At 37.9% G+C, this 13997-nt stretch overlaps 1 protein-coding gene across 2 annotated transcripts; it reads left to right on the forward strand.

Annotated features, from left to right (window-relative positions):
• The first annotated feature begins 142 nt into the window (after positions 1 to 142).
• Positions 143 to 13199, forward strand: FAM76B (family with sequence similarity 76 member B). Of its 2 annotated transcripts, none has more exons than XM_039380039.1 (9): positions 143 to 312; positions 413 to 477; positions 1008 to 1062; positions 2585 to 2740; positions 3645 to 3841; positions 5829 to 5876; positions 6826 to 6958; positions 9881 to 9982; positions 10631 to 13199. In XM_039380039.1, the coding sequence occupies exons 1-9, from the start codon at positions 208 to 210 to the stop codon at positions 10718 to 10720; spliced, it is 951 nt and encodes a 316-aa protein (XP_039235973.1). In that variant the 5' UTR covers positions 143 to 207; the 3' UTR covers positions 10721 to 13199. The 2 variants fall into 2 exon arrangements, with proteins under 2 accessions (XP_039235973.1, XP_039235972.1); XM_039380038.1 differs by lacking the exon at positions 5829 to 5876 and adding an exon at positions 6076 to 6156.
• The last annotated feature ends 798 nt before the right edge of the window (positions 13200 to 13997 follow it).

The following is a 13997-nucleotide window of genomic DNA, read 5'->3' on the forward strand; positions in this document are numbered from 1 at the left end:
AGGGAAGGGCGGGGGGCGCGCGCGGGGTGACGCCGCCGCCGACACAAGGGGGACGCGGGCGGCGCGCGGGGCCCAGCGCGGCACCGGCACCGGGAGCGGGGCGGGGGCGGCGGCTCCTCCTCGGCGGCCCCTGCGGCCGCTCCGTCCCTCGCTCCGGCGGCACCTCCCCATTCCCCTCCCTCGGCCCGCCCGTGTCCGCCCCGCCGGATGGCGGCGGCGGGCGCGGCGGCCGCCCCGGCGCTTTATGCGTGCACCAAGTGCAACCAGCGGTACCCGTTCGAGGAGCTCTCGCAGGGCCAGCAGCTGTGCAAGGTTCGGGGTGGAGCGGCCCGGCCGGGGCTGTTCGGGGCGGCGGGCGGGGGCGGTGCGGGGCCGGCCCGGCCGGGCAGTAACGCGGCTCTTTCCTCCGCAGGAGTGTCGCATCGCCCACCCCATCGTGAAGTGCACCTACTGCCGCTCCGAGTTCCAGCAGGAGAGGTACGGCGGGGTCAGGCGGTGTGCGAGCGAGTTTGCGGGAGCTGGGCCTGTTGGGAGCAGAGAAGACCGAGAGGGGATCTCGTCAATGCACACCGATATCTGAGAGGCGGGTGTCAGGAGGGTGGTGCCAGACACTTTTCAGTGCTGTCCGGCGACAGGACAGGGAGCAACGGCCGTAAACTAAACCACAAGAAGTTTCATCTCAACACGACGTAGAACTTCTTTACACTAAGGGTGGCACAGCACTGGAACAGGCTGCCCGGGGAGGTCATGGAGTATCCCTCTCTGGAGACATTCAAAACCCGCGAGGACACGTTCCTGTGTCACCTGCTCCAGGTGACCCCGCCTTGGCTGGGGGGGTTGGACTGGATGATCTCCAGAGGTCCCTTCCAACCCGAACTATTCTATGATTCTGTCCCTTCCAACCCAAACCGTTACGTGGTTCTGTTTGCTGGTAATTGCGTGGAAAAGAATGTTAAGGTTTGTGTGTTTGTTGCCACATTCACCTTTGTACCGTTTCATCTTTTTAGCAAAACCAACACAATATGCAAGAAATGTGCCCAAAATGTGAAGCAGTTTGGAACGGTAAGTAGGTTCTCGGTTCTAAGTACTGAAGTTAATTCATTTGTGCTTTAAACTGAAAAAAAAAAAAAGTTCTCATGCAACTAATCTTCTTATTTTCTTCTGGGAAAAAAAAATAAACCCAGAGATTGCCATTCAGAAAGGTGATGGAAATGTCATTTCTGTCTCTTGATTTCCTCTGTGGGTTACAGTTCCTTTTTTCAACTTGAAATCCATTGGGGTTATATGTAGCTTAAAGATTAGGAATAATTTCAATGTAGCGACTTGTAACAAAGCAAAGTTATTTCACCTCACACATGTGAAGTTATTCCCTGTGTATTCTCATAAGCACATGCTTGATGACAGGGAGACCGTTAGCCCTCTCTGTCCTTAAGGGGATGTAAATGTGAAAATCGAGTAATGCTGCATACTTTATATTGTGTAAGTCTTGAAAAAAGGCATGTTAATCGTGTTAAGCTATTAAGTAGAAAAGATTTTGAGTATTATCTGCATTCATGTTACTTTGTGGTTTCTCATGTTGAATTTCAACTTCAGTTCTGCTGGAAAAATGAATTTTTCTGTTATGTGAATACCCACATTGTATCTGAGCCACCCTGCAGATACGAGTTTGTAGGAGGTATCAAGATAATCTTGTTGTGGAACAAAAGGGCGTAATTTCTCCAGGCTTGACATAAACCATAATAGATGAAATTCAACTTATTTGAGAAATGTAACAGCTGTTGTTATGTAGTCAGGCACTTTGTGAATATATATGTAAACTGAACAAAGAAATACTTTGGAAAAGCTTAAAGTGTAGCAAAATGAATTGCAGGACAGATCCAACAATGATTTTTTCAGTAGTTCGTCAAAAAAACAGAACTGCATTGAGGATAATCAGCCATTTCTAACCTATGAAAACTGACAGCAATTTCATTTTCCAGCAGCATATTAGTCTAGTTGAACATATGATATAAAAGTTGATAACCTGACCTGGTGGTATCTGAAGTTGGTTTTTGATTGTTGTTGGTGGTTTTTTGTTTGTTTTGTTTTTTTAAGTTTCCTGCAGAATTGCAGGGATCAGGATACTAATCTTGGAACTGTAGTGTTATTGAATCCCTGAGTGTGAAAGGGAGAGGGATGCCTTCAGAAACTTCCAGTCTAAAAAAATGACTTGATTACTCTTCTTTTAAAGTTTCTGTAAGTAATTTCTCTAGGAATGTAGTAAAGCTGAGAGGAAATGTCATCGTATTTAAAAAAATAAAACATCAGGTGTAGAGGTGAGTAATCAGATAGTTGTGTGTGTTTCTTTTATTTAGTATGCATCTGGATTTTCATGAAAAGTCCAGACTGGTTTTAACCACTGAAGAAGCATCATTTTAGGGGAAAGGTTTAGTACTGAAGATAGAAATGGTAGGAAAAAAGTTCTTTAAGATAGGTTATATGAAGCCTTAGTAGTTTCAAAGCATCATTTTGTGGTTTGAAATACCTGTCTTCATTACAGAAAATGCAAATGTATTGATTTCAGTTCAACTTATCTTTTTTTCAGCCCAAGCCTTGTCAGTATTGTAACATTATTGCAGCATTTATTGGCACAAAATGTCAGCGTTGCACCAACTCGGAGAAGAAGTATGGCCCACCTCAGACATGTGAGCAGTGCAAACAGCAGTGTGCTTTTGATCGAAAAGAGGAGGGAAGAAGGAAGGTAGGCTTTGTTCCACATTTGTAGTGGCTTAGGCTGACAATAGACAGTATTTCTGGTTCGTAAGGGAAAGACTAACAGGAATGTATTTAAGTTCTCTAATATTAGATTTAAATTTCATATCTTGGCAATTGTTATGTGAGGTACTGAGCTAACTTACTTTAAATTAAATCACTTTCTAAAAATAGGCTTAAGTGTAAGCAGACAGTTGTAGCTGGGGAACAGAAATTAAGTGGCTGAACAGTTCCTGATGCTTTGATATTTATTTTATTTTTATTTTCTCAGCCATTGGATCTTATCTATGTCCATAACTTGAATCTGTCTCTTTACCTCTTCTGATTTGCTTGCCTTGCCTTAAAGTACAGCACCAGAGGCGTAGACTGCTCTGAGTAGCCCTTTGTGTTCTGTTTTGTTAAATAGCTTTGGTGAGTGCCACTTTCTCATTCCAGAAGGTGCTGAGGAAATGACCTCAAAAGCCTCTTGACTGAACTCAAGGATAATACTGCTTTTACAGAAGAGTTTACTTGGTACCTGTCAAACGTTGGCTGGACATCTTGTTTCTGCCTACAGTACGATGGGTTGAGAGAAGGTGCATGGTGTCTAAAAAAGATTTGTCCTTTTAAAAAGTTACTGTCATTTATGCGACATAGAGCAAGTCCAATATTTGCTAGGACTCTTTGTAGCATAACTTTAAATGACAAACAGAAATGGGGTAAGATTCAGTAGAATCTTTACTAAAAGATAACTTGCAGACATTGGAGGTATAGTAGTGATGTTTCATACCAAAAAGATGTCTGTGTTTTTCCCAAAGATAACAGATGAAACAATTTTTTCTTGCAAATATTGAGCACATGTCTAGTGCAAGTGTACTTGGAAATAAACCCCTCTATGAATTATTTCCCAAAAGGTTGATGGAAAGTTGTTGTGCTGGCTCTGCACGCTGTCCTACAAGAGAGTGCTGCAGAAGACGAAAGAACAGAGGAAGAGCCTAGGATCTTCACATTCTAACTCCTCATCCTCATCTCTTACTGAGAAAGACCAGCATCATTCAAAACACCACCACCATCACCACCATCATCATCGCCACAGCAGCAGTCATCATAAGTAAGTATTTCAAAAGTTAAAGTAGCTGTTGGTAGCTCTTCATCTGTGTTCTGTTTGTACTGAGATAAAATCAAAGTTAGTATAAAAAGCTGTTTGAAACATGGTGTCAAAAGCAGTAGCGGAATGTTGCTCTTCCGTGGCCTGTCAAAATCCTTGTATTCTTACCGTTTGAGTGAAGGGAGTTTAGCAAAAAGCAGTTGAAAATTGGTTAAAATTGGTAGCAAGTCTAGAAAAAAGCTCACGGAATGGCTACAGAAACAAGTTACTTAGTGGTAGACTGGATTTAGTTTTCTAAGCAGTAACTGCTGTGTGATAACTGCTATTTTGCACGCATTTACCATGGGATAAAAGGTGTGTATTTGCAGTAAGTACAGTACAGCTGCTTCATTCAGAATGCCCACCCTGACTTACTTCACCCTGACTGATTTGTGCACAAATACTCGCAGGTAAATGGAGAAGCAGAAGCAGTACTGTGGGATTATCTTCAGTCTGGGACCAGTTTGTATCTCTTTGCTAGTTTTTATAATCAAATCTTGCTGGAATAGGCAGTTTGTGGGTGGCTGTGATAATGACATAGGGTCATAAGACTGTTAGTTCAGTTAGTGTCACTCTGATAACCTTTGATGTAGTATTGTCCCATCTTCTGCATCTTTTCTCAATATGTCATCTGTGGCCATGGCATCAACAGCATACCAACCTTAACCTACATAACCAATTTATTTAGCTGTAAACCCTAGAATTCATTTTTGGTTTTATACTGCCATAGTAGTAGTCACAATTCTTATTTTCATTGGTAGGCTTATGACAGCATAACTTTAGAACTACTTATTTTTTGTGCTGGACAGTAAATGCAGTGGCTGCAATGGTAATGACCCTAACCTCAGACACACAGACTTTGCTTCTAAACTCCATGTTTCCAGTGCTTATAGTTTTTCATCTTGACTGAAACTTGCCTAAGTGTGACTTAAAGATAGAAGCAAAATAAACTGGAATCATATTTGGAATGAGGAAAAGGGAAATGCATATACTTTCACTTTAAAAAAGAGAAAAATGTGATTTGGGTTTTTAGGAATTTGAAGATGAAAATTATTCTTGTCATGCAGAGAGTTATTGTACTGTTCCTGTTCTTTCAAATCTGCTGAAAATTAAGTTATAGCAAGTTAAATCTAGTTTAATGCATGTGGCAGAGGTATAGTAAGGATTAAATAAAAAAATAGTTAGCTCTTTACTACAGAATAGAGCTTCTGATATACTCAAGAGTTGTAACAGTAAGCATATCTCTATACAGATCATAATGTTCCTGGCTTCCCACCTTTTTTTTTTCTGTAGGCTGCCATGGGTCTATTGCTTCTGGTCCAGTCAATATGACTCTTTTTCCCTGTCCGTTTCAGTTATTGCTAATTTCAGGCAATAGAGACAGTGAGGTAGAAATACAGATTCTTTGAACTGTTTCACTCAGTGCAATCTTCTACATTCCTATATCAATGCTCTTCATTAGTTGCTTTTGAGATGATTGAAAGCAAATTGTTACACATGAGAAGTAGTTATTTTCAGGGATCCAAAACTTAATTTTGCTCTTACGCCACCACACGAGCGCTGCTTCGTGCAGTGTTCATATGGCAGTATGGAAATCCCAGGAGTGCTGCTTTAGACTGGCTTGCCGAGTATGACATTAGCAATACAGAGTTCACAAGAATCAGGAGGTATCAGCAAAAAAGTTTAGCCATCAGTGTTGAAGTGTACCCCTTGTGACTTACAATAGTATAGATATTTAGCCAAGAAATACCTTCATAACATCCTGACGTAGTAAAGCGTGATCAGGAATACGACAGATAGTATCAATGTCTAGCTGAAAATTCATAAATGTTCACTTCTTTATTAGGAAAAAAAAGGTGGGAGGTTTTTTCTCAAGTACAGATACCATTCACATAAACGTAGAAATAATGGCATGTTTGGTCAGTTACCAAGTACATTTCACATATTTCAGAATCAGCAATCTGAGTCCAGAACAAGATCAGGGACTATGGAAACAGAGGTAAATATGATATTATTTATTAATTTTCTTTTCATTTATCTTGCAGTTTTCATTTAAAGAATTTCTTTTTTCTTGCATTTCTGGCTAGTCTCTAGCATTCCAGCTAGGAGCATGAGTTAGTTATTTTATATGTACCAAATGGTGATATTAGAGAGTTACATAGTATGAGGCTTTAGGTTTACATTTTGTTTGATTTCAGCCATAAATCCTCTGCAGCTATTCAGAATGAAACTCCAAAGAAAAAACCCAAACTGGAATCCAAGCCATCAAATGGAGATAGGTAAAGTTATATTTTTGTAAAGCTGAGCCATTTCTACCAAATAAAGCACTGATTTGTGGCCAGTTGCCTTTTTTTTTTTTTTTGTCTGAAGAATGAGGGAGGTGAAACTATTGTCTAGCCAGATGGATTATTGGGTGGCATCTGAGTGCTGTCAGTCAATTAAATTACTTTATTAGCAGAAAACTAGCACTGTTTTCCTGCTTTTAAGCTGTTTGGAGCAAAATTAAACAAAGTTTGTATACAAGGCAACAGTTATCAACCAAATGGTATTCCTTGACATCAGTGTTTTGTCAATTAGATGGCAGGGTTGAACCTGCTGCTTTAAGCTGACCCAGTATCTAGGGAATTCTTTTGGACCTTAATGTGGGAGACTGAATCTTCATTCTGTCTCTGACCAAATAGTTGGAATAAAAGTGGCTGCTTCAGTCAAAAAGTGTTTGTCCCCCTCAAAGCTAATACTGAATTATATTTCTGCAGGTGTATGTAATGTGTGCCATTAGTAAGGTAATTTGCCAGTTGCATCCATTTCTGTCAGGTACATACTTTTTTTGCATTAGTCCTTAAGGATGTTTGTGGAATTATTAATTATCCAATTTGAAATAAAAAAAAATAAACTGGGTTCTTTTGCTATTGATGTTGTAAGTAACTATTGTCTTTTACTTTTGATAGCTCTATAAATCAGTCTGCAGACAGTGGAGGGACTGACAACTTTGTCCTCATAAGTCAGCTGAAAGAAGAAGTAATGTCACTTAAACGTCTTCTGCAGCAAAGAGATCAGACTATTTTAGAGAAAGATAAAAAGGTAAAAGTTGCACCTGCTTAATAAGAACTTCATAATTTTGTTTTCTATTTTGTAGACTCCTAACAATGTCAAAACAGTGACATAAACCAAAAATCAGATGCAGTTGTTCTGTATAGCAGCTAATCAGATCTTACCATTTAAAGAACAAGTTTGAGACTTCTGTGTCATGAATATATTTTAGCTCTAAGTCAAAGAGGAATTCATCTTGCCTCACTTCAGCCACCCAGAAGTTTGCCTGTTTCTCAAGCTGCATGCCATAGGCGATGGATAAAATGCCAGACAGTGGTTTGCCTGCTTTACATGTTCTAAACTGAGTCATGACAAAAAGCAGTGACCATTCTGAGTTTAGCATAGTTTTTATTTAGTTTTAAACTAAAGCAACTATAGCCACAGCAAGTCAATGTCCAAATTTACATTGTATTGTATTAATATTAAATGTTTTGTTTTTATAACAGTGATAGCATATGTAGTGTAGGATGTCCAGTCTTTGTGGTGGTCGGAGACTAAAAGAAAAGCTTGGATTAAATAGATGTCAGTCAACAAAAGTTAAGTGAAATAGTCAGGCCCAAATGGCTGCAGTGAAACTCTTAGAAAAGATTCACCCTTCAAACAAACTAATGACTAACAAGAAAAGAGAAATAACTACAAATGTGCACTTTGCTTTGCGCTTCTTAGTGCTTATTTCTCTGCCATCTGAATAACTAGATGCTTTTAAGACGCTGTAACAGTGGCTCTAGAATATCTGTTCAGGATTGAGTAGGTTATGGAATTGTATTAAAAATAAATTTACTATATTTTCAGATAAAATTTTGATTTTCAGGGCGTGGTGGCCTGTCAAGACATTGATGGTTAGGAAAGCCTCCTGAAAGGAAAAGTGCTTCCACTTTTAAACCATAGTTCAGTATCTTCATTTCTACGCTTAGATGTGTTTTGTAAAGGATATTGAACCTATTTTCGTTTATATCACTTGCAGTATACCTAGGGTTGGAAGTACTTGCTATTTCAAGTCTTTAACTGTTTAACGTGAAAGAGCTGAGCAGTCTGTCATGGGTTCTCTTTACATATTTTCTTCAAAGGACAGACGTTAGGCCCTGATCTGTTTCTTATAAAGCCAGGAGAAGATCATGAGTCAGTAGGAAATTCAGTTGTCTCTTTTTAGTTTTAATCTATGGGGCAAAGCTAACAAAAAGGATAGGTAAGAAAATGTAACCAGCTTCTGCATAACCACTGCAGTGACTTGTTTTGTGCTGTTCCCATAGGGAGAGCATCTAATAATTTTAATATCCCCACTGCTAAAACTGTTTATTTCACCTCGGAGTTCTTTGAACTTAAAGACTCCTTCAGGCATGAGTTCCTCACTTTTAAAATGTCACTTTCTGCAGCTGCTACGAGGAGGAGAAAAGCTGAACATATTGTACAATGTTTGCGTAGCTGAAAAATTTACAACAAATGAATGCAGTGCAGGTTCAGTTTGGAGACATGTACTGTGTAAAAGCCTGAGCCAGACCTGTGGGAGATTCCTGTTAAGGTTGTGTTTCAAGATTTGTTTAGGGACAGCATTTGAACGGTTTGGAATGCTCCAAAAGGAAAACTTCTGAAATGTATAACGTAGCAACAAAAACAACTCCGTACACCAGCTTTGCAGACAATCCTCATTCATCATTTTTTGTTATGAGTCAGGATGTCAGCCATGTCATTATCGGTGCTTATTGTTTGCAGTACTAGCCTTGTTTGTCTTTCTGCACAAAATGTTAGTGAGACAACAAAGCATTACCATGGAGCCCTGAGACTTGATTATTAGGAAAAGATTACAGTTTGCTGAATGTTCACAGGTAGTGTGCTTACTCATCTGGTTGCATACTTTGCTGTGGTGCAACACTACCACTAGGTTTTTTTGATATGTAGTGTGTGGTGTGTGGCTTTGCATTGGATCCCCTGCAATTTACAACAGCCATAAAGTGCATACCTAGAGCAGCAGTCTGGGTACAGGGAGCTATAATATACCATTCTATCAACATACCTGCACTTGACCATTTGATTGACAGTTCTTTTGAATACCTTGTTTCACTATATGTGGTTTGACAGGTACTGAGGTTGGTAATAGCAGTCTCAGTGCATTAGTTCAGGAGTGCATACTCTGGTTTGTTATGGCATGCATCTTTGCTAGCAAAGAGGCTTCATTTCCTGATAAATCCAAATTGACCAGAGAGGTTCAGAAGAGCCCCGTGAGTTGGGATGCTTTGAAGAACTAAACTTTTTAAAGAAGTGATTCCTAAAACTTCTAAGTCCATATACAGCAAACTGTTAGTAGTTCACCCAGCTGCACGTGCTTCTAGAAGAAGCATTCAGCACTTGGATAGAAGCATATATCACACTTTAGAAACACATGCCTCAGTGTATGTCACCTGAATCTCTGTCTCTCTCAGCAGAGACCCAGTGGCAGCCATACTACATCGTACACAAAAGTTAAGTTGAAATTACATGTTACCAATAATGCAGTTTAATTCATTGTTATGGATCGAGAAGCAGTGAAACTTGGGAATGTAAACTTCTGTCTAGGACACATTGTAGCATAAAATGACACAAAAGAATCCTTTATACTGTCTTTGTATGGAAGATTTTTCCTATGTTACCATACCATATAAATGAGACACGTAACTGAAGATTTTGCTGAGGTTTAGCCTTCTGTATACAAAATCTTGAGCAAATAGCATGGTTACATAAGTACAGTTGTTTTCTTCATTTAAAATATATATAGATACTTTTCAAAGTGCTTCTGAAGTGTTGAGCTGTTAATACTGCAATAGTAAATAAATACAGTGTTTCCTGAGATTCCTGAGGCTTCCATAAATATTTCACAGACTGATCAGAAGCCATGTACTGTAGCAGTTCAAGGAATCTTCATAGCATTTGTGTTTTCAGTTGACAGAACTGAAGGCAGACTTCCAGTACCAAGAGTCTAACTTGAGGACAAAGATGAACAGTATGGAGAAAGCTCACAAGGAAACTGTGGAACAGTTGCAGGTGAGTAATTGCTTATCAATACTTGAGAAATACTTCATGTGGAGTTATATATTCAAGCTGTTCAGTCAGCTTGTTCACTCGGCATTTTTCACTACAATACAGTAGTTCCAAGTACTTGAGTGGTCGTTGCCATGTTTAACTTTGGATGCATTGTACAGCAGTTCTGCAGTCAAAAGACAATGTCCATATGAATTAAACTCATTCTAGGAATCTCTTTTTCACTTCAAGAGGTAAAGGCTTTCTCAAAGGTTATGTTATTTTTTTCTCTGACAATTTATCAGTTGTCGTTGGGCTATGGATCCAAATTAAGGGCTCAGCATTAACACATTGACAGTTAGATGTCTGTTGGTAGAGCATACCTTACCAAGAAGAAAGTCTGAATTAGTTGCCTGATAAATCACTGACTTGATGCAATACTGGATATACTAAATTTTGCAGTACAGAAAATGTAGTTACTTTTTCTGTTAAAGATGGAATATGCATATCAAAAAACATATACAGATCTTTGGAGAGTGATCATTACCTTTTTTGAATATTCTCAGCATGTACATTTTGAGAATTTGTTCATAAATGCAATAGAAAATCGGTACATGACACTACTATAGGAAATGTTTCAGTAATTCATACTTTTTTTTGTCTGTATTGCAGGCCAAAAACAGAGAACTGCTCAAACAGGTTGCAGCATTGTCAAAGGGTAAAAAGTTTGATAAAAGTGGAAGTATCCTTACATCTCCTTGAGGAACTGGTTATTCGTGGGGTTTGCTGCTCAATGTACATTTGAGTAATTCTGTGAAGCCCTTAAAATCCTGTGTAGTGGAAAAAATATTTTTGCACACCAGATTAGTTGGCATGTTTCCTACATGTTTTTATAATTAATATGCAGCTTTTTTTAGTTCCTGTTCAGATGAAATACTTCAACTGGATTGAAGAATGTTTTTATTTTTTTGATATTGGAAACTTTCTGCCAGCAATAGTATTAAACAATTGCATAGAGAACATTGCAGTGCTTTCTCTAAAAGGACAACATGCAATAACAAACTAGGTGTACTTTTTACAAAGTAGCAACTGAGTCTTTTAAACTACACTGATGTCAGCCAAACGTTTATGAATCTGCAGTGACACTGAACACTGGTTTCTGGCAACTGTTCTTTTACTTTGTATCAAAATATAAATTTAGAATGGAAATCATGGTGCTCTCAAACTCAAAAGAGGCATTTATGTATGTGTAAATACGACTGTAATGGTTATATTCTTAGTTATAACAAGTAATTAGTGTTTTACATTCTTGTGATAGGGATTGACAGAAAGATTATCTATTGTACAGTAACAGAGGCAGTGTGGTTTTTGTAAGATTTACTGTAGATTTTTCTTGCAAGTGCCTTTCTCCAACTGTTTATTTATAGGAATGTTGGTATTTTGTACATAAGGTTTTTATGTTTTAAAATCATGTTTAATAAATGTTTTATGTAAATATAAATGTGTGTACAGAGGAATCTGAAACAAAGATCAAAGTGGCTAGTGCAGTGCTCAAAGCAGCATTAAGAGCTAGCTAGCTAATTGATGGACAGTGAATTTGGCTTTAGATAACTGTCGTAGCTTGTGTCTGTGAGGTGTAGAATTTTGTTAGTGCTGCTCATGCCGAACATTTCCTGAACAAAAAAACCAAATTATTTTTTTTTCCACGCTGGAATTTTGTGTTTTGTTTATAAATTTTCCCCATTTGGCACAGCACCAATTTTAATTCCACAGCAGGCATTGTACTCCCAATGTTACATCCTTAACTAGGGATATACACTCAAAGTTTTAAAAACGTTTATTTCCCATTGTTGTCTGAGTTAATGTACTTAGTTGTAACTTATGGTGATTCTCCTTAATAAATTGCAAGGTTCACATCTGCCAGTAAAGATACACAATGAGAAAAGAGTAGCCAAAACCAGTGGCCTTTAAATTAATTGAGTGGACGTAGCGTCAAAGGGTGGGTTGTTCTAATGTTTTGGGTGGATTTTGATTCTAAATTATATCAATTTAAATTTAGCTCTGCTCCCAACGGACATTAGTCATATTCAGAAATTTCTATTAAACAATAATTTAGTATACCCCAAGGTCTCTGTTCAGGAAGGTAAGTTATGAATCAGCATAAAGGGAAGTAGACTTAGGTGGGTGAAGGTTTAGGTCAGCTCTGGGTACTGGCTGGTAACAGGGTAGCTGTTGATATTTCAGTAAGCTTAATTGTGTAAAAGCAGCTACACATTTTTAATTAAAGAACTAAAATCTATAGTCCTTTGGCTTTTCACCCAGGTACTGAACTATGAACACCTTTTCAATAGCTTAAATGAGTTCCAGCAGTGACAGACTACTGAAAAATATGAAAAACTCAAGCTACCTTGTTTCATATGGTATATGTGTATTTTTATACCCTAAAATCAACTTTGTATGTTTATAAATGCTCTTCTTTAAACTTACTGAACTAGGGTAGAGAATGCTACTATTCTTTGGGGTTGTTATTAATTTTTTAAATATACAAATTTATGACTTTTATTAATTCAGAATTAGTATTTGGGTCATTTTTTTCCAGTTGAGTGGTGACCCAGGTTTGATGAAATTGGTTTTAAAATACAAAAATGCATAGCAAAATGAAATGTTCGAATTAAGGTTACTTAATGATATCAGTTCAAGCCGCAGTCAGGACATTTTAAATAAACAAACTGAAGTTCTGTATTAGAAGTAATCGACTTCATAAATCTCAGAAAAATTTTTAGGAGCTTCACAGTGTTTAGTTCTTATTAAATACCTGTGGGTATTCTTCCATAATCTAATTTTTAACATTAATTTTTTAAAGTTGTTAACTAGCCAAGTGAATCCTGGTCCTGAGAATCATGTCCTGGAGCTGTAGATTACTGACATAATAAACAGATGTTCTTGAAACGTGGATCTGCAAGGAGATTGTTGTACTGTATTGTGCTTTTTAGCCTGTTTCCAGATGTTGATTAGCATTGACCAGTAATGGCCATTTTGGGTCAGGTTATTTATGTATTTTAAGCCTGTGAATATTGCGACCCCCTTTTAGATAGTATGTCTAAATACTTGTTCTGCAGTGAAGCTATTCAGCTGTCCACATGTATAGACTATTGAAATACTGTACTGGCACACATCTGACCGTTGACATTTTGTACCTTTTCTAAATCCAATGTTTCACAATAAAATCTTGTCAAAACATTGATCTCTCCCTTTAAAATTATTCATAAATCCATATTTTGTGTTAATCTTTCATGCTATGTCACTCACTAAAAATCTGTGGCCAAAAAAGGGGCAGAATTTAATATTTAGGTTTCTGTGAAGATTAGACATCTTGGATTGTCTACAACTTGTAACAAATTAGGCTTCGGATTACTTTGTCTCATGAAAATATTTTTGTTTTCTACAACAGAATTATATATAATACATAGAAATATTTTCTTGTAGAGAAGAAGAAAAAAACGTGAAGGTTTGACTGAAATGCCTTCAACAAGCTTTTTGCATACTGATTAGCATCAGCATTTGTGTTTAAAAGTACCTGAATTTCAGTCTTATTCTGTTAACTATAAAGTTGTTCTTCCTTTACATTCGCTGTACGAGTTGGATGATTCTGAGATTTGAAACGACATTTGTAATTTCTTTGTGTGTTCCCTTTCTTGTGTCAGGAGGAGTTAGGTGCCCAAAGCAACACCCTGCTGGCTGTCAGTCACAGTGGCTTCTAGTGCAGCACAAATTGTGCTGCAATTTGTAGGTCTCATTTTAAATTTTCCTCAACGATCAATCTTCATCTTTCCACAAGCCAGAAGAATACTTCTCATTCAGGAATTAAAGTTGAAAGTAAAAAATAATTAAAAAAAAAATCCCCATACCAATAAGAGAGTAAGATTCTGTATCTATTTGGTCTAGAAAGGGGGAATCTTTGTTTCAAAGCGTCTTGAAACAGTTATTATTTTATAGTAGTTATAGTAATGAACAATATGCTAGTCTAATATTGGATTGT

Source organism: Pipra filicauda, unplaced genomic scaffold (genome assembly GCF_003945595.2).
Source record: "Pipra filicauda isolate LSUMZ 115617 unplaced genomic scaffold, ASM394559v2 scaffold184_size3518187_pilon, whole genome shotgun sequence".
Taxonomy (NCBI): domain Eukaryota; kingdom Metazoa; phylum Chordata; class Aves; order Passeriformes; family Pipridae; genus Pipra; species Pipra filicauda.